Here is a 21,727-nt window from a genome sequence, read left to right as displayed (position 1 = left end):
TGTTATTTATGTTGTTCTTAGCCTGCCGTTAATTAAGATTTGTTTGCATAACTGTATGTTGAATGTATAAATTTGCATTTCGATCACTGTGAGATCGGAGCGATCCGAACGCGCTCATGAACTCTTAGATATGAGATCCTTCATCAATATATATCCAAATCTTACCCAGTTTTGTTTTGTTTTGTTTTTTTTTTTTTTCTTTTTTGCAAATTTTGATCTTTTTCAAAAATTAAAAATGGCAGTGCAATCATCTCGAATTTTTTTGGAAATCTATTTTAATAATTGGAAAACTCATTTGGAACTTTGGAAATTCATATAATTGTTAAAACATAAATTATGCTAAATATTTGAAAAATTACGTATTTGGTATAAGGTTTGGGAAGATTACATACAAAATAGCAAATCTCTCTGTGTAATCGAGTGAGATGTACCTAGAACTCGGGCAAGATGTGAAGGGATAAAATCCCAAGCAGAAGCGTGTGGTCGCCTTGCATTTTTTTTTCGTTTTTACATAAATAAAATACGATATATAAATAATAACGTAATGGATAAACAATAAAGATTTAAATGCATTTAAGAAAAGAAAAGAGGGAAGAGCTAAACCTTACCTAGATTCTCAAGTTCTTCATAATTCCCTTTACATCTTCTCTGGAACGTCTATTCAATGATAAAGAGACACCACCGTAACTGAAACCTTGTTATTCTCTAGGATTTCAAGAATTGGATGTGTGATCTCCCAGATTTAGAAGAGGAAGAAGAAGTAGTAGAGAAAAGAAGAGAGATTTTGAGAGAAGTAGTAGGAGACTCAGATTCATAATTTCCAGTTTAGCTGTCACAAACATGGTCCATGAAGACCTATTTATAGAAAGGAGGGGTGACCCCTTTCTCTTAGTCTTTCCTATTCCTACTTTATCTCTAATTTAATTAAATAACTTTTATTTAATTAATTAGTTCAATAATTAATAATCATATATATTAAATCCAATTTAATATATATAATAAATAAATAAACATCACATGTTATTTATCTCTATTTCTCAAAAATTAATTAATTAATTAATTAACCATTAGTTAATCAATTAAACGACTATATTAAATCATATTTAATATTGAATTAATCAACAAATAATTATCACATATTTATATGTATATATATCTCTTTAATATTTGAATCTTATTCAATTTTTTTCTCTCTTAATTATAGATCACATCTATAATTAACCATATTATAGTAATCTCATTAATATGTAATTGATTTGAACAATTCAAACTTTTCCTCTTATATATCCTTTAGTGAGATAACAAGAGGACCTTATGGACCTACAGATTAGAAGCTCAAATGATATAAGATTAATTAATTAAACTCTTTAATTAAATTAATCAATTTTCATTAACTAACAGTCACTCCACTAAAGACCGATAGCTGCACTCTTCGCACTGTAGATTTATTTGTCCATGGATATAACCAATCAACAGTGAGTCGACCCTTCACAAATTTCTCATAACTATAGCTGGGTCAAAATATCATTTTACCCCTATAGTTACATCTAACTTCTTAAATACCATTGATCCCTCTAATAAACAAATGATTTATAAACAATTTATAGTCCAACTATAAGCTAACACCTCCGGGCCAGTGAGAGGTTAAACAAATAATGTTTACAGCTCTCTACTATAAACAAATAATGTTCATGACCCAGAATCAGCTATTAAATGAACAATTTATCTACTTTTCCTAAGGTTAGGAAAAGAGTGAATTTCATCTTGTGTAGTTGTGTTTTCAGCTCCCTACTCGGACAAGTCTCCAAAATGGTGGGCTTGTTGAGTCAGCTAACAAAGCACTCTCACTCATACAGATCAAAGGATTACCCTCAGACAGAAGTTCACAACTCACTCAAGATTAAGGTCAAGTCACCTATGGTCATCCTAGTGAAATGTAAGCCTCTTATAGCAATAGTGTTATATAGAGAGACTATTCATGTCGCAATCCGATCTTATACAAACTCTTTGTATAGAATACCTCGCTCGCATGTCTCCACATAAACGATCATGATCATATCATTTGTAGTACTTTCAACAATTGTAACATCTACAAAGGCCATATTTGTAGTGTCACCAGGATAAGGTATCCAACCTTATCCATCTACTACAGGCTGTTTAGGTTATCACTTAAACATGATCCACCAGTATGTCTCCACATACATGTTTAAGTTTCATAAAATAACCTTGGATCTTATTTTATTGGATTAATTTAATGCAGTCTAAAATTAATAAAATACCTCTTATTTTATTAGATATATAATTTGTCTTTACAAATTACAAGAAACACTTGATTTAGGAAATTAACCCCAACAAGATGGACAGAGAAAAACTATTTTAATGAGTTTTCAAAAAGAGTGCTAGTTTTATAATGTGAAAACTTAAAAAGGTTATTTCTGACAATTTCCTATATATTTATATAGACATTATGGCCATAGTATATGTACAAAATTTATATCTAAATTTTGTTTTCAAATTTCAAATATATATGAATTTTTTTATGAAAAAATATATATGAGTTTATTTCAAATAATTTGAGGATGTCATCTATCTTAGTTTATATACATATGTATAGGGAAAATTAAAAGGATATTGTACTTTTAGAAACTATTTAGGAAAATATTGTTGTTTTTAAACTATTTGTAAAAATATTGTTGTTTTAAATAAGTCGAGGGTTGAAAATTCGACCTAGATAGCTTTTTTTTTTTTTTAGGAAAATGTTGTTGTTTTCAAACAGATTCTGTCATCTCAGCAAGTCTGACTAAATAATAAGCTAATGAATCTCCTTCTTTTTGCCACTGAACTTCCCAATCAAATTCGAGAGCAAGATTATGAGAGACAGCGAGAGTTTGAGAGAACGAGATTTTGAGCGAGAGCGAGGCGTGAGCGAGATTTTGATAGAGAGCGAGAATACCGTACAAATTTCCCTTTTTTTCCTTTTTAATTATTACACATTCCACCTTCTTCTTTCTAATCCTTTTTTTTTTTTAATTTTCCATTTTATAAAAAAAATTCTAAAAATATTTATTATTTTATTTAAACTCTAAAAAGAATAAATTAAAAAAATAATAACTCATAAAAATAAAAAAATGTAAATTAAATATCTCATTTATATAAAAATAATTACAAAATTCAATGTGTCCCACAAGGCGGACGTCGTCGATTTCGAGCTGGTTGTCGTCGTCGACTTCGAACTTGAGGTTGCTCGGGTTCTTCTTGATGTTTCTCTGGTACCTCTGCAGGCGCTTCATAATATAAATATTCATTATGCTCTCCACGACCCCGACCATGTTCATGCACGTATGAAGACGAAAGACCAGCCTCTGAGTCATAATGTCCTGAACCAAATGCTGGTATCATCATCATCGGACTAACATAATCAGTTTGACTCTGCGTCTGCGTCATAGGGGGCAACTCTTCCACATTATGTGCAATCTCATCAAACTCATCCTCTTCCGAACAGGTCCTCTACGTCTAGGAGCTGGTGGAGGAACAATAGGTATATCGTACATATAATGAATTTCCTCCATATAGCTTTGGTTGTCATTACATATAGCAAGAACCTGGTTCGGATCATTCGCAATCTCACGGAGTCTACTGTTGTTCGATCTCTGTGAATTATAAAACAATTAGACAATATTTAAAATAAATTTAAATTAAAAAAAATTAGATAATATTCATTCATTTACCAGATGACCCACAGCTGCTCCCGAACGAGTGACGTAGCGCCTTGTGATATACCAATGAATATATTCTAGAGTGACATCTGTGTCAAACTGTTCAAGAGAAACCCCCACTGCAATAAACCTTGCACGATAGTGCCATCGCACTACCAAATGTGCAACTTTTTCGGACCAATCTCCGATCCTTAGGTCAATATCATGCAGTACGGGTTTAGTATTACAAGGTGATAGGATATCTTGCTAAAAACCGAATTGTCTCATCACCCTGTCAGGAAGATGCCACTCACCAATGTGAAAACATATGAGAGGACCCATTGTCCGCCATATGTTTTGACCATTCGTACAAAAATTAGGCAAAAATTAGGCAGTATTACAAGGCGATGGGATGACTTGATTTATCTGAAAACAGACTTCCACCCATCATTTGTAGTATATATGCTCGCGCATATCTTATGACGGTTTCCTCGTTTGCATCATCTGTGAGCTCACGAAATTGTGTTCCTAACCATATTAAACTTAACCTCGATCCTTTAATCTTGTCAGCAGGTGGGGTCGCACCGAGGTACAGTTGAAAAACTTTTAACTAGTCATCGTACATCACTCCGGTGACCAGTTCACAGTCAACAGGTAACCCCAACAACACTTCTATGTCTTGTAGAGTGATAGTGCACTCTCTAACAGACATATGGAATGTATGCATCTCGGGCCTCCATCTCTCGACCAAGGCTGTGATCAGATGCTAGTCCAACTGAATAAATCCTGCCTCTCGACGTCTGCAAGATATTTCTCTAGTAGTACGATCTCGCCATACAACATATGATCGATGAATGGACTGGTCGTACAAAATATCGGGATCAACAGGTCCTGGGTTTATCTTAACGCTCCAATGCATCCCTTATTTCTGCTCTTCTTTTCTCGAAATAGTTCACGCATTTGAAGAATGTTATCTGAGCAAGAGCATTTATAGGCAACATTTGAGCTCCTTTGAGGACTCCATTTATGCACTCTGATAGATTTGTCGTCATCCACCCATATCTGAATCCTCCATCATGTGCAAGTCCATAGCTCTAAACTGTTGTCAAAAAAACTTAGACAGCTCCGATTTATTCCTTTGATATCTTCAATAGCTTTGTTGAACTTTTGAATTTGAAACTGACATCCAATACGATAAACATAAACTGACACCCCAAAAGTTCACGTTATCATAACAAGATGAACTGGACAGAACCAGCTACTCGACAATGATGTGGATTTTGTAACCAGTTAGGACATAATCGAAGGAAGTGTCCTTCGTTACTAAGACGGGCTCCAGATAGTTAGGGATTAAATAATAAATAATTTTTTTATTATATATTCATTTTATTGTATATTCAATTTTTTTATTATAATTTATTGTATATTCAATTTTTTTTATAATAATCTACTGTATATTCAATTTTTTTTTTTTTTTTTATAATCAATAAAGTTTTACATTATAATAATATAATATATTCAATTTATAGTACAATAATCTAACATATTCAATTTATTCAATTTATTGTCTAATGATTATTCAATTATAGCATAATAATCTAATATATTCAATTTGTTGTCTAATGATTATTCAATTATAGTATAATAATTCAATTTGTTGTCTAATTATTATTCAATTATAGAATAATAATCTAATATATTCAATTATAGTCTAATGATTATTCAATTATAGTATGATTGTTAGCTCTTTTTTCTCTTTTTTTATATATATTTCTATGGAAAGTTCAAATAAAGTGAAGACTCTCGCTCTCTCCTAAGATCTCGCTATCTCAATCTTGCTCTCTCTTAAGATCTTGCTTTCTCACTCTCGCTCTCTCAGTATCGCTCTCTCCTAAGATCTCGCTCTCTCACTCTCGCTCTCTCTCAATATCTTGCTCTCTCTGTTATTGTTGTTATTTTTCCATTAATGTTTACTAGCTTTCATTTCTTCTGGAACAATCACAAACACTTTTTTGATTATGGATCTACTTTTTTGTTCGTAGATAAAGCTAATTCGGACTTGTCTTTCATTCCAAGGCATAACTTGTATCCATGCGCTTCATATTCGCCTGGAGTTCGCTCCCAGAAATATAGCCATCCCCACCCCCTCACGTCAATCCCACAAGCCTCCGTCTAATTCGAAATGATAACAAAATACATAGGTTGTTAGAAGCAGCTCGAATACACAGATACATATAGTATACCATCTCATTACTTTATTTCCTCTATGAGGGAAAAAGAAAAGTAATAAACCTGCAATCTCGAGGGTGGATGTGTGTCGAAACTTCAACTTTCGACAACCTAAGCGAGATTCGCAAGATTTTCCTTGTCGAGGGTTGAAGTTTCGGCTTATGTATTGTTTCCAAGTTTTTCTTCGTTTATCGAGTTCTCAACATTCGACCTCCACATTAGTCGAGTTCTCAACGTTCGACCTCTAGCCTCGAATTCCCAAAACAACAATATTTCTCTAATAAGTTTCAAAACAATAATATTTCTCTAATAAATTTTGAAAACAACAATATTAATATTAAAGGTCCCATATGTATATATGACAAATTATGTAGAATATATATGTCAATTTCAAATGTATACATGTGAATATATAAAAAACTATGTGAAATGTAAATATCAATATTAAAATAAAAATATGAAGTATATATATTATATAACCACATTAAATCTGTAATTGTCTTAGTTATATTTGGAATAAAATTCATGCATATTTGATATAAACCTAGTATTTATACATAAGAAATGAACATAGATAGAAAATAAATATATGCAACTATAATTCAGCATTAAATGCAATCCACCTAAATTGAAAATTTTGAATTTTAAGTCAAAATTTGCAACTTGTTGGAAAGAAAAATTTATCTCAAAATATACTTATGTGAATATATTCACAATATACATGAGACTATATTAGTTCGAGCACAACAGTCTTAACCACATTGTCCAAGACAGGAGAGAGAAAAAAAAAATGCAAAATATCCCACAAACAATTCAAGATTATTATGACAGATCTTAAATTAATTCAATGTAACACAAATTTATTAAATGTAAAATTACGAAGTCAACATAGGAATTGATAAGAATAAGGAAAGGAAGTAATATACCGAAATTTCTAAAAATATAATGCAAAGGTTAATTTTGTCCCAAATAATAGCTAAAAGCTTTTATTGAAAAGGTTCAATTTTTTAAGACATTTCTTTAACAATATCTATGAGATAGTATTCTATCTCTGTCTATCACAGATAGATAATGATAATACTCTATCACTATTCATCTAAGATAGATAGAGATAATACTCTATCTATATTTATCTTAATTCAAAATTATCAATAATAAAACTCAACTAAATGAATATAGAGTGCAAACCATATAGAAACTATAGAAACAAATATTAGTGTTTACCATTAAAGTCTATCACTATCTATTTGGGATAGACAAAGATAGTATTCTATCTCTGTGACAGTGATAGAACTCTATCACTATCTATATGAGATAGACGGAGATAGTATTCTATCTCTGTTTATCACTATCTATCTTAATTCAAATTTATCAATAATAGATAGATTGATGTTAAAGTTTTTGCTAAAATTCCTAATATAGATAATTGACATACAAGTACATTATTAAATAAGCATGTTGCACAATAAGTATGTATTGATGTTAAAGCTTTATTGATACATGGAGAATTTGAAGTTATCAACTGTTTTAGTTTTACCTTCTTCTTCTCTTCAGATTTGTTTGCTTTTGCTTTTGTTCTTGATGATTCAACTTTCATTATTTTCTTTCCTTTTCCTTTACTTCCACCAATTTTGACTATTTTTATGCTTACCATCTACTTAAACAAAATTAGGTTCAATATAAAATATAACCTATAGTATTAATATGAATCATATTCATATTAATTGTAATATATAGTTTTTATATGAATCAAATTCAAATAATTAATATTTGAATAATATTCAAATATTTATTTTCTCTCAAATAAAATTTTATATTATAATGTATTACATACATTATATTAATTATATCTTATATAATTAATTCCCTTACTTAATATGAACTATTCAAGTTAATCTAAAATTAATTTAATTCTCATGAATCCTTATTGAACTAACAAGGGGACGTTATGGACCTATAGATTGAAGCTTCAATGATACTTGATTAATTAATTAAACTCTTTAATTAAATTAATCAACGTTCATTAACTATCGATCACTCCACTAAAGAACGACAATTGTACTCTTCGCATTATAGATATATTTTTGTGTCCATTAGAAATAACCAATCAACGGTACGTTGACCCTTCACAAATTGCTCGTAATACAGTTGGCCCAAAATTACCATTTTGCCCTTATAGTTACATCTACTTCTTAAGTACGACTGATCTCTCTAATTAACAATTAGTTATAGTCCAACTATAACCGAACCCCTTTCAAGCCAGGAGAGGGTGTGACGCCATATTGTTCAAGCCTCGGAATTAACCAGGGAGCAATTTCTCTATTTACCCTAACAGAAGGGGAGAAGTAAATTTCTTCTTGTGTAGCTGCGTTCCCAGCTCCCCAATCAATCCCCAAAATGATAGGCTTATTGATTCAGCGAATCTAGTCACTCTCACTCATACAAATCAAATGACCATCCTCATAGGCAGAAGTTTACAATTCACTCAAGATTTAGGTTAAGCCACCTATGGTCATCCTAGTGAAATGTAAGTCTCTTCTAGCAATGGTGTTATGAAGAGAGACTATTCATTTTATGGTCCAATCTTATACAAACTCTGTGTACAAAATACCCCCGCTCACATGTGTATATGAATTATCAGGATCATATCACTTGTAGTACTTTACAATGATTGTAACAACTACAAAGCGGGTCGTATTTGTAGTGTCACCAAGATAAGGTACCCAGCCTTATCCATCTACTACAGACCGTTTAGGTTATTACTTAAACATGACCCACCTGTATGTCTCCACATACATGTTTAAGTTACAACAGATAACCTTGGATCTTAGTTTATTGGTTTTTGGGTTAATGCAACTAAATGTTGAATAAAATACCTCTTATTTTATTAAATAAATAAAATGTTTGTACAAATACAATTACAAACTACAAGACCACGAGATTTAGGGTATCAACCCCAATAGTAGTGCGAATATACCAATGGGTTTTGAAGTGAACCTTGGGACTAAAAAAGTATGCAAATTAAAGAAATCCCTTTACGACCTTAAATAGTCTCCTAGAGTATGGTTTGAACATTTTAAGAAAATAGGTGTCAAGTTATGGCTTCCTCCAGAGTCAAGCATACGATTCCATCTTCTATAAACAAACTAGTCATGATAAGATGGTTGTTTTGATATATATGTCGATGAAATGATTCTCAAAGAAAATAATGAAGCTAAGTTGAATAGTTTAAAGCGAAAGCTGGCTAAAAGAATTTCAAATCAAAGACTTGTAAACATTGAAATACTTCCTATGGACAAAATTTGTCAGGTCGAAAAGGGTATCACTGTAGCTCAAATAAAATATATTGTTGATTTATTTGAAGAGACATGCTTACTTGGTTATAGGACAACAAAAACTTATATTGAGCCAAACTTAAAATTGCAAGCTGCAACAGACGTTGAGGTAAAAGATAATAAAAAATACGAAAGGCTGGTAGGAAAACTTATTTCTTTATCTCATACTCGTTTAGATATTGTGTTTGTAGTGAAGTATATTAAGACAATTCATGAATGCCCCGAGGGCAACTCAATTTGAGGAAATTTTTGTCCATATCATTACAAAGGAATCAATGATTCAAAAAGTGAAGTTCCTCATTAGGTGTTAAAAGAGAAAACTATTGAAGAGTAAAAGAAGAAAAGGAAAGAACGTTAACATTTTTAATTTATGAAGAATCCTTTAGGAATGATGATAATCGGCCTAAAAATGTCCTCATGATCGACAAAAGGGAAATGAAATAATGAAACTTTATGACCCAAGTTCTAACTAAAGGAGAAAGGACCCACATCCTCCACGCTCCGTTCCATTGTGGAAGCTTATTTTCCACTGTATGATTAGAGAGATTTTTTTCGGAAAGCGTAGAAATCAACCGTTTCAAGCCACTCATTCCAGCAAGAGTTAGTGGGGAGGGGAGAGGTGAGGTGGGCCTCTTCAATTCAACAAAGTTAAGCTTGAAAGACACCTTTTATATAGCATATTTCTCTCTCAACAACTCTTTCTTCCTTTATTTTCCTAGGGCTTCCCGGAAAAGAAGAAGTTTTCTATTTCAACTCACAAGGCTAGGTCTTGGATTTACACAAGGAAGATGATTCAAAAACAACTTTGACCTCACAAAATATAAAGGTTAGTATTAGTTATGTTTCATATAAATTTCACCTAGTGTGATTTAGTAAGGATAATGTAGTTGGAGACAGGACAATCTTTGGTTCTAAAGTGGATGATGATAACGGCAAAGTGTCAATTGACGTAGTTCATCTTAATTCTTCCATCTTGGTAGTGGGTCTTTCTTCTATATAAGATCTTAAATTTGATTTAAGATATGGCATGATATAACAATACTTTATTTCCGATTTCAACTATACCTATTGAAGCATTTGGCTTCCAACGCAAATGTTGCGTCCAATATCAACTGCTTGCATGGATGCGAATGATGTAAGTGTGACGTTTTTAACATAATACTTCTTAGTAATTACAAATTTATTTGAGTAATATTCATTCAGAATTTATAAAAATACCTATTACTTCAACTCAGCTATGTATCTCTGAGACCTAATTTTAAGGAATTCGATTCTTGCTCTAGCTTCACTTCCTTATATTTAAGTTAAACTTAAAATTACATACAATATAAAAAATTATAAAAGGATATTAGAATTCACTCTTACCTTGCATTGATTGCACATGGGCAACAGAAAAAAACTCAACATGCCATATGCACAACTTGGGAGAACAATATTACATAATCTAGGTTAGTTCATTTCTTACCACAGCTCCCACCAGAAGTTTCAGAGGGTTGAACATTTCAAAGTAGAGAGCTCATGAAAGCATCTATACAAGTGTGAAGTGTAACAAAGATCATTATAGATTTAACAGATTAGAGATTAGATTCCAGCCCATCCAAGTCTTCCTATCAGAAGGACAAACAAAGTTAAGTTCAAACATCTCCTTGCTAACATGATCACCTGATTCACAGAAGCCAACCAGCTTTGCAACAATTTCTGCACTGTCCTGTATGTGTTTCATGTTAAGAGGATCTGTCCATAGCTTGTTGACTAGTTGAAGCCTTCTCTGTTTTCCTACTTGTGGAACTTCCCATTTCACATACAACATTTCTCTTTCCTCTGCTGTTAGCTTAGAGCTCACCCTCTTTGCAAGATACTCCCTTTCTTGCTTCAGAGCCTTGACACTGCAAAGCATTGCAATGCCATTATTATGGTCTTAAAATTATAAAAAAAAAAAAAAAACGGATAGCTTAGGCTTGTTTTGTAGCTATTGGGCATTTGGTTTTTTAGAATTAAGTTTATTTCCTCTCAATTTTTTTACCGTGTTTTTATCTTTTTTAAAGTAAAACAGTTAAATTCTTAGTCAAATTCAAAAAACAATTTTTTTTTTTTTTTTTTTTTTTTTTTTTTTTTTTTTTTTAAGTTGGCTTCATTTTTTGAAAACATTAGTAAAAAGTAGAAAATCAAAGCAAAAAATTTAGAGGTGATACGAGTGTTTATTGGCTTAATTTTCAAAAACTAAAAATAAAAAATCAAGATCTCATTTGGTAACCATTTGGTTTTTTATTTTAGTTTTTGAAAATTAAGCATATAAACACTCATTTCACCTTTAAATTTTTTGTTTTGTTATCTATTTTTTACCAATATTTTCAAAAACCAAATCAAAGTTTGAAAACTAAAAAAAAATTAGTTTTTAAAAAATTATTTTTGTTTTTGGAGCTTAAATAAGAATTCAACTCTTGTACTAAAACAAGATGCAAACTACCGTAACAAAATGAGAGAAAATATGCTTAATTTTCAAAAACTAAAAATAAAAAACAAAGGCCTCATTTGGTAACCATTTCATTTTTTGTGTTTAGTTATTTAAAATTAAGCCTAAAAACACCCCTCTCACCCTTAAATTTCTTGCTTTCTTACCTATTTTTTAGCCATGTCTTCAAAAACCAAGCCAAATTTTGAAAACTAAAAAAAGTAGTTCTTAAAAACTTGTTTTTGTTCTTGAAATTTGGCTAAAAATTCAACTCTTGATGCAAACCATTGTAAGAAATGTGAGGAAATAGACTTAATTTCAAAAAACAAAAAACAAAAAAATGAAATAATTACCAAACGAAGCCGAAATGGTATTAAATGGAGCCTTAAAAAATATATTGCATCTCAAGTTACATGATGGTCAACAGTTTATACCTTGTATAAACAGAGCTGGCAGGATCATCGCCTAGAAGTGCTGGACTGGCATTTCCAAGCTCCGCCAAGTGTTGCTCCAACCATGTCAATCTTCTCCATTCAACTTCCATATAAATTTGATCAGATGGATCCCCTTTAAATAGCAAGTAAAACTGTGTCCGATGTATAAGGGAAACATGGCACAGATGCCATAACATGATGATTTGCTTTCTCTGATCTTCAAAGATAGTATGCCAAGAAACTGGGGTATGCTCAACTGTATCCATTGCCACACCACTTTCATTCTCATTTTTTTCCAGATCCAATACCTTAAACATGTAATGGAAAAGAAAACACATAGTGTTAAAGCAAATATATCATGTATTCAATAATTATATAAATACTGGGGTATGCTCATTTCTGATTCCAAATAAATAAATATAAACACATATATAAGTAAGAATAAAATGACAGCTGGTGCTGACCTATGTAAGGTTAAACTCAAAATTAGTCTTTAGTACATTTTCAATAATCTTTATCATCCTAAAAAATAACCACTTCAAATAGTGTTAAAGCAAGACATCCTAAAAAATAACCAGTTCAAATAGTGTTAAAGCAAGACATTTATTTTTCGCAGGTCAATTTTTATGATTGCACACTTCACAACTTATGTTGTCATCAAATGCCAATTGCATAGGGAAACAGCACACAAACGAAGTGAGATTCTAAATTGTTTACGCCATTCTGTTAGATATTTTGTAAACTACCTGCCCAACTCATTTTTTTGAACCCCATAATATCTTTGGATGAAAATTACCGTGAAGGGGGTCGTTCAAGCACAACAAACTTTACTACTCTCTGGGGATGAGGACCATATTCCATCCCCCTTTCTCTAGGCCCATTTCTTGGCTGTTTGTTAAGTTTTTTAGGATTGGTTAAATGTGTTAGGTATCCAATTCCGGTCCCCTGCAATAACAATATCCACACAAATATCTTCCATAAAACAGAGTAACTCAATGATCAAGCCACCAGGTGTGGCGATTTTACTTACTAACAGACAAGCAATAACAAGATACTCCAGCTTTTTGAGAGAGCTGATTCTCTCCAAATTCAGCAACCAACAGTACTCAAAATGTAAGCATAAAGAAAACCATAGACAAGGATAAACTCGACATAACCCCCACAAACCAAAAAGATATTCCAACGTACAAAACGCACACTACTACCAACCCTGTTAAATTACTTTCTTGCTCCTCCTTTGGTAAGTCTTTATTATCCGAGGCCTCACAAAATGTCGTTTCCCAAGGTGGGTATAAACTTTAGATCTTAGGATTTAACTATTTGGTTTGTTATTTCTTTGTAAAAGCTGCTGTCCAGCCTATAAGTATGTGTATTCACAGGCTACTTTGGTTAGTATCAAATTGAATAAAGATGTTTCTTTGAGGATCTACATTACAAGCTCATCTCAATTTAGTCTGCTTTTTGCAGTTATTCTTCTTCTCTTCTCTATCTCTTTAAAGAATCCTAGGATCTCTAAAGAGGATTATTGTGGTGGGAAGAGGGTTCAAAAAACGAGGTGAGGACTACATTTGGTTAGTAAAAATTATATTTCCCTTATAGGCTGGACAGCAGCTTTTACAAAGAAATAACAAACCAAATAGTTAAATCCTAAGATCTAAAGTTTATACCCACCCTGGGAAACAACATTTTGTGAGGCCTCGGATAATAAAGACTTATCAAAGGAGGAGCAAGAAAGTAAGATGTTTCTTTGAGGATCTTCATTACAAGCTCATCTCAATTTAGTCTGCTTTTTGCAGTTATTCTTCTTCTCTTCTCTATCTCTTTAAAAAATCCTAGGAAGAGGACTATTGTGGTGAGAAGAGGTTTCAAAAAACGAGGTGAGGGCTACATTTGGTTAGTAAAAATTATATTTCCCTTTTATCGAATTATTTTCTTCCTTGTGTGCGAATTATCCTGCTATAATTTATATTAGCTATAGCATAGTTACTGACTGCCTGACTGCTTAAATTTTCCTATATTTTCACTCTACCTTTTCCCTAAAGCTTGGACTTAGGCCTAGCTGCCTAACTAGCAGATTTCTTTCCACGCTTAATCCATAATGTATTCTCAAGGAATGGCAATTTACATGATTTATGTAATGAGAAAAAAATGTTTGAGTAATTTGTATACCTGGCAAACCAGCAGTTGCTTCTGATACTGTAGCTTTGCCACCCGTTCTTTTAACTCTGTAACATAAGCTCTTATACTCCTTATATTCTCCTCAGCAGCAGTCTTGAACATTTTCTGCATTCTTTTCACGTTAACTGAGTTAGATTGCTGTGACACAGGAGTACTATCCCTTGATACATTTTTGCAGTTTTCATCACACTTTGGTGGAACTTTACGCATCCCTGAATGCTCATCAATCGCCATCATCACTTTATCAGGAACCCTGTTCTCTGTTTCATACTTCTTCACACTACGAGAAGAGGACATAGGGGAGCATGGGGATCGAATAATTTGATGCATGTTTGTGGCATTACTCAATGCAAAAGGAAGTACTTTCTTCCTTTTATACTGGTTCTTCAACTCCGGTGTATCCTCATTGTTTGGACTTGGATAGGAAGAGACTAACTTGTCAATAGATTTCTGAACATTCTCAAGTTTCTTTTCAAGTGATTCTATTACAGTTCCTTCAGATTTAAAACGAATTATCTCTTCCATCAGGTTGGTCTTATCTCCAGCAATGGTTTCTTGAGGCATGGAGCTTAAAACATGCATGTCCTTGATTTCAGATAGCATCTTTGCAATGGTTTCCGAAGCTTCTTGACTCCCCAGTTTATGCGAAGCAACCTCCCTATGCAACACTTCAAGGGCTCGATTTGCTTCCTCACCAAGTTGCCTCTGACTGTGTTCTAGCTTTCTGATTTCATGCACAATAGTGGATGGATCCATTGACGTAACAGATCGCCTCAAAGCTCCTTGCCTTCCTCCGACTACACTTCTTAGCTTGGATCCTGGAGGAATTATAGTGGGAGCTCGATCATTGTCTCGTTGAAAAGATAGACACCTGACTACATGAGACGGTCCACATTCATCTATATCTATACCCTGGAAAAGTCAACAAGTACAGAAATTAAAACTCAATAGTAAAAGTGAATACTATAAACCTTGAATATCAAAGTACCTCCGTTTCCAAAAATACCTTTTTTTCTTGTGCAAGTTGACACCTTAGCTCCTTAATTTCTCTCTCCATCTACAAAAAAGATTCTCTAACTGAGAACAGATAATTTAGGATTAACAATAGAAACCTAAAATTTGGGCTCTCTATGAAAAAGATAAAAAACTCAATCCTATCATAGTTCTGTGGCTGTATAATTACAGCTAGCCGAACACAATGACAGGAAACATTTAAAATGTTTCAAGTGAAAAGATGATACAATGTGATACCTGCTGAATCTTTTTATCCTTTTCCAGTAGTAAAGACTGTAAACACGGAGAAGACATCTCTGGACTTTTGAGTTCAGCCTCAAGTCTGGCGACTTCACTTTGCAAATGTTTCAATAACCTGTTGTCTGAAACAACCTAGAAAAAAAGAACGTTGAAACAAGTAGTAAATCGACCAAGCCAAATTCATCTTTGAATTCTTTATTACATGAATGCCATCTACAACCTAGCCACTCCAGGGTTTCCCAATTTCTAATATCAAAATACATTATACTTTAATATAAAGAAACCAAAGATCTAGTATCAAAGAGATATGGGTAGCAGCTTCCTTACAAACAAGGATATGCAAAGGGAACTTTTCCAAAAAATGAGAAGAGGATATGCAAGGGGAACAGAGTTTTTATTTTATATAAAGAAAGGTTGAATTAGACAGTTTCATCTTATAAAAGTGTTTGTTCATCTGAGTGTTCTCAAGATCTTTTAGCATATACTATTAATTCTGCACATTCAAAGTTTCCATATTCAACACTAAACAATTCCAAATATGGTTGAATTATCTCTACATCAATTGTAGTGAAAAGTTTGTGACCCGCTTTCCTTCTCTTATTCTTCTTCAGCTTCATTGATTGGGAGTTCTCCGTTTGGACCATTTTTTTTTAACAAGAAACAATCCACTTCATTAAGATAATGAAAGATGTTACAAGCGAAAAGAAGGAAACAAACATAAAGTGCAAAACAATCAAGCACACTAAAAAGCACAAAACGGATCAGCAAATGCACCAGGACATCTCAACTAGGTTGACACCTCCCTAGCATTCTCATCATCTCCAAGAAAGACTAGAATCCAAAGCTAAGTACAAAATGAAGAGGACCTTGCAAATGACAAGGCTTACAGCCGAATGATAATCTGAAAGTTACAGCCGAATTGGACCATTTCAAATTCTTTTTATCTTTTCTTTTTCTTTTCTTTTTTTTTTGGATTTTTTTTCAATACAATTGTGGTTTCTTTGGTGCTCCTGTCTTTAGTTCTCTGGCTTTTAGTTTTTGGTTTCCTTTATATATTTGTATGGTTGTAATGCTCCATTCTGTTTTTTCCTTTCCTTTTCAATCTCACACCCTTGGGAGTCTTTTTTTCCCCCCTTCCTGAAAATTTACTTTTCATATTATCAATAAAAAGTTATTTCCTATTCAAGAAAAAGTATATAAAAAGTTCAACACAATAACCAGAAAAATTAAAGGTAGCTCTTGATTCCTTCACAAAAACTCAATGACTGCGGGGACATGAGATCCTCCTATATGCAAGGGCATTTGTCTTAACTGGAAGCTAAACATTGCAACGAGACTTTCTAAGAAAGACCTCCAAAGTCTCCAAATAAGCTAATAAGAAAAAGAAAATACAACTAACAATTACATTGTTATCAAAAGCTACTACAAAATCTTACAGTATTTGAAGTACAATTTAATATTGTTACATACCATGTTTACTTGGGCATTATTGGTAACCTCCTTTGCACTAGTTGCAAACGAAAGTGTATTCCTTGTTTGTTCCACATGACTTAAAGCTGGGCTCATCGTACAAATAATTGCTGTTCGAGCATTTCCCCCCAGTGAGGACTGCAATATTCGTGTAAGTTTCGAATCCCTGTATGGTATGTGGCCACCTCTTCTCCCGCCACTGCAAAAAAGAGAAGATTGAACTATATAATTACTTCTCCTAATTAATAAAAGGAGTAAAGGACTTCACAACTTTTTGTTCCCCTGATACAAGATGGAGAAAATTTTGAAGATAGAAATCCAAGAACAATAGTCTTTTACTGCAATATACTTGTCCACCCACTCCCCAAAGTGCAATATTCGTGCACGTTTTTAAATCCCCATATGGTATCGTGGCCACCTTCTCCCAACCTCTACCCTTACAAAAAAGAAGAAACCATATAATTTCACAACGTTATTATTAAAAGGAGTCTTTGCAACTATTTGTTTTCCACATTGAAATTATGAGAAGGTATAAGAAAAAGTTACAAACAACTCCTATAAGGAACATATCAGAACAACCCTAAAATTCCAGTTGCACAAGTTAAAATCTATAACTAGCTTGAACAAATAGTTCGAGTTGGATGTGAATCACGATGGAATAAAGTGTCGAAACCTTACCTTCAGCTCTTCATTTTATTCAAGGAATTAAATTAAATTAGATTAAATTGGCTTTTTACCTTAGCTTTCTAATGACAGTCGTAAGTGTCAATAAACTACGGTTGATGTGGCTGCCTTCCTTCAATCTTGTACCATCTGCACTAGTTTGAGAAACACGTTCACTTCCAGCAAGGTCCACTAGGTTCTGAAAATTATAGTTCCAACTAACATAAATATAGCCCTCTATGTGTTGATAAAGTGTGGGAAGTACTGTCCAACATACCAAACTTGCTATGAAAGATTTCACACGGTTTGTAACTTCCCGAAGGCTACTTTCAATGGTCTGAAAAGAGAGGAAAAGAAAGTGGGGTTACCAAGAGATAAGCCCATATGAAGCTAAACAAAATATATAAAATATTCTATACAAGAATTATTTATACATATAAATTATACAAGACAATCATGAGTGAATAAATCTAGAAAGTTCGTACACTATAGTCTGAGAATTATGTCCATATTTAAAAAATGTTTAACACCTCAAAACTCTCACATTTGTCAAATCAAACACATGAAATAGAGAGATAGAGAGCAGCAATTAGCCAAAGTTATACATTTTTTAACACGATATGAAATGTTCAAGGGAAACAAACTCGTAGGAGTAAGAAAAACGAAGTAAAGAAAATAAAACCATTAATGAGGGAAAGTGAAAGCCTCCCAAATTAGCAAGTGCACCAAGAGAAAATGATTGCATGACATATAAGCCAGCATATTGCGAAGCTTTGAAGATGGCTAAAGCAAAACCTGCCATCCAAACTCAACTGATCCTATCAAACAAAATTTCTGAAATTATGAACTTCACAGCATTAATTCAAATTAGATTGGCACGATAAGATAATAACAGCCTGACTAGCAACTTTAGTATGTAGTTTGCACCTTTAAGAAAGACCCACTGGATTTGAAAAAACTTGTCTAAAGAAAACTATCGATTAGTCACATATGGACATGAGAATAATAAATAGGCAATCTGGACATTCATCAACCCAACAGAATTAAAATACTGAAGGCTGGAAAACAGTTTTGAAGAATTTAATCTCACTTAATCTAATCTCAAAGAGAGTTTAGGACTTATTAGAACAAAGAGGCATAAGTGTCAATACGTATTATAGCTCTTTCAATACTCCACCATATCAATAAATGTCTTATATTGAGATGTAGAGTAGGAAACTTAAAGTCTTTACAGGTATTAACGCCTCATGGAAAAAGATCAAGAACATGATTTCTGAAGTGGTCTAACGGCATAGTTTAACAAGAAGAACTACTAGGGATCATTGGGATGAAGTTGAACTCAAAAATAAAAACTGATTAAAGAAACCCTAATAAGGAGAAATATGATTGCACATTCAACCAGTAAATCACATTATTCCCATCATTAACTTATTCTGGAGCTTACCAGCCTAATTATCTGATGTGATCTGGAGCTTTTATCATTAAGAGCAGTTTCTCCAACTTGCCTTTGGGCTGTAGAGACAACATTGTCAAGACAAAATTATTAAAAGCATTTAACAAAATACAAAAGCTCGGTAAAGCTCATTTTAAGATGCACTAATTTTTTCCCTCCATTCTCTGCCATTTATAGCAAGTAAAACTGGTTGCTTTTTTCAGGTGTGGGTATAGGGGTCCCGAAAGAATTTCTAAATCAATGAAGTCGCTTTCAAAAGTGATTATAATGAAGACAACATACAATTTGAAGAAAAATAAGAATAAAAATGATGATTACCTTCACATATTCCAATCAATTGCCTAAGGTGTTCACTGTCCTTGACAACTTCTTCAATCAGTTTTTCCACAATGGTTCCTTTCTGCATTTAGAAAATGAAATGTTCTATCGTACTAAATATGGTTGTGGGTAAAGGTCAACATCAATCCATAGAGAGGACTTGTTACAAATACCTCAGGGTCATCCAAGAGACGAAGAGATCCAGATTTGCAATTCAAAAGGTCAACAACAGTCTCGTTATATATTTCCAGAGCTGAAAATTTCAGAAGAAAATTTCTCTCTGGTGTCTACAATATGAAATGGTAGATTTGAATTGAATTATAATTTGATTCAGTGAACAATATGAGGTAATAAAGTAGACAAAAGATACATAAAGCTTCAGATAGCTTACATTCTTGATGTGTTCAAATATGTCATTAACAGTGTTCTCAGTAATGCCTCTCATGGTAAATGTCTTACCACTGCTGGTCTGTCCATATGCAAAAATTGTGGCTGCAGGAAAATAAGAATTTAATAACAGTGGGTAACATCCAGAACAAAAGCTTGTTCTAAAAAAATGTTCTATATTTCAAAGGAGCCGCAGCAAAACTGTTGTTACCATTCATTCCTGTAAGAGCAGATAAAGCAACATCCTTTGCACCCTCATCATATACCCGCTGAGTAGAGCATGTAGGATCAAAAACTTTATCTGTTTCATGTATGGAGAGAAATAATACAATCAAATTCTTTGGAAAGTATATTGCTTACACGGAAATTAAACTTTCATAATCTCTTTTGATTTCATTACTTCAAAGGTCAACATTTATGAACAATGGTAAAGGAAGAACATGAACAGAAGAAAAAAAAAATAATTACCAAAGCAGTAGGGATTTACAGGCCTTTCGTGATTGGGATTCTTGAACACAAGGGTATGTTCATCCAAACAATCCCAAGCAATGAGATCGTACATGGCTTGTTCTTTCCGGTTCAGTGGTCTAATACGCACAGTAACAAGTATCTTCTCCTCACGGGTTCTGGGACCCCCTCCTCCTGGAGTGGTTGAAGGGGTCCTCTGAATTTTGGACAACGGCGTGGTTGGCGTTCTAACCATCTCCTTCGCTGCTCACAAACCCTATGGCTAAGGGTAACAAACACAATTTCGTTATAAGTACTCCAAATTATCCCCCAAGAATTCCAACATTTAACAGTCATTCAGTACACCGCAGAGATTAGAAGTAAAACCCACAAACGCGGAATCTTGGAAATTCTTGAAATCACATCAAAACTGGCGAAAAAAAGCAAGAAAAAGGAGAAATCCGGAAACAGAAAACATGAAGTAAGCAGGCATAACATATATTACATAAGTAGGGAATCCATCATACAGTAAGCTCATTGTTCATTGTTGATTGAATTGATAGTGAGTTGGAAAAGAAGCAAAGAAAGAGAAGAAACGCTTACAAAAGAGAAAATGGAAGAAGAAAGAAGTGAAATGATGAAGAAAGCGGAGCGGAAGATAGAGTGAGCAAAGCATTTACGTGAAAAATGGGGAAAGGAGAGAGTATTTGAGATGGGAGAATGGATTTTGAAGCACAGATGAAGAGAGAGAGAGAAGTAACGGCTACTTTAAATTTTATATTTTCAGGTGAGAGTGAAGTGAGAGAGGGTTTTGAAATAGGAATGTTTCCAGTCAATCACGTTCACCCAGGGAACGGGGACGTTTCATTATATGCTGCACGCCTAACACCACAATCCCTTTTTTTTATGTGTTATTTTATTTTGTCTTAATTAAATTATAGATTTAGTTTCCATTTGGAGGGTTTCTTTTAGTATACTTGGGCTTCCTTTGAAATTGTGTGCTTTTAAAATAATGGTTGACAAATTTTAATTATAAAAAAAAGTAAAATAATATTTAGTAAATTTTAACTTAAACTAAAAAAAAAGTAGGTTAGAATGTTTAGTAAATAAATACAAAAACATCTTATTTTAGATAATAACTTAAATAGATTTATAATCATTTTTTTTTATTTTTTGTAATTTAAAATTTTAAATAATTATTTTGTATGATAGATTTTGTTTGTTATAGATTACATTTTAAACATTAAGGGAAATTGCTTTATTTTAAGAAAATCAAAATGGTATACATTTCTAAAAAAATTGATGCATTTAACTCAAAAAATAGAAAATAGATTTGATTATGCAAGAAATAGATAAATATATAAAATAAATCTTCTTTTTTAAGTGCTCTTTTTAGAGATAGGAAAATAAAC

At 32.8% G+C, this 21,727-nt stretch overlaps 1 protein-coding gene and 1 long non-coding RNA gene across 6 annotated transcripts; one reads left to right on the top strand and one right to left on the bottom strand.

Moving 5' to 3' along the window:
* Positions 1–9,739: 9,739 nt before the first annotated feature.
* Positions 9,740–15,326, top strand: LOC120068964 (uncharacterized). Of its 5 annotated transcripts, XR_016530932.1 has the most exons (5): positions 9,752–9,883; positions 9,979–10,085; positions 12,762–12,841; positions 13,942–14,022; positions 14,473–15,326. It is a non-coding gene; the product is annotated as an uncharacterized LOC120068964 (long non-coding RNA). The 5 variants fall into 5 exon arrangements; XR_016530931.1 differs by lacking the exon at positions 13,942–14,022 and having other exon boundaries at positions 9,740–9,878; XR_016530930.1 differs by lacking the exon at positions 13,942–14,022.
* Positions 10,606–21,165, bottom strand: TES (ATP binding microtubule motor family protein). The gene is made up of 15 exons (XM_039020604.2): positions 20,919–21,165; positions 20,337–20,598; positions 20,080–20,169; positions 19,873–19,973; positions 19,655–19,768; positions 19,482–19,563; positions 19,155–19,222; positions 17,988–18,047; positions 17,785–17,909; positions 17,048–17,246; positions 15,575–15,709; positions 15,330–15,380; positions 14,315–15,235; positions 12,146–12,453; positions 10,606–11,145 (listed from the first exon to the last, which is right to left on the bottom strand). Exons 2-15 carry the CDS (start codon positions 20,569–20,571, stop codon positions 10,818–10,820), a joined length of 2,817 nt encoding a protein of 938 aa, XP_038876532.1. The 5' UTR covers positions 20,572–20,598; positions 20,919–21,165; the 3' UTR covers positions 10,606–10,817.
* Positions 21,166–21,727: the final 562 nt, after the last annotated feature.

Source organism: Benincasa hispida, chromosome 7 (assembly GCF_027475165.1).
Source record: "Benincasa hispida cultivar pf3 chromosome 7, pf3_genome.v1.1, whole genome shotgun sequence".
NCBI classification, from domain to species: domain Eukaryota; kingdom Viridiplantae; phylum Streptophyta; class Magnoliopsida; order Cucurbitales; family Cucurbitaceae; genus Benincasa; species Benincasa hispida.
The sequence above is the reverse complement of the archived record's forward strand: the minus strand, read 5'-3'. Positions and strand labels throughout refer to the sequence as shown.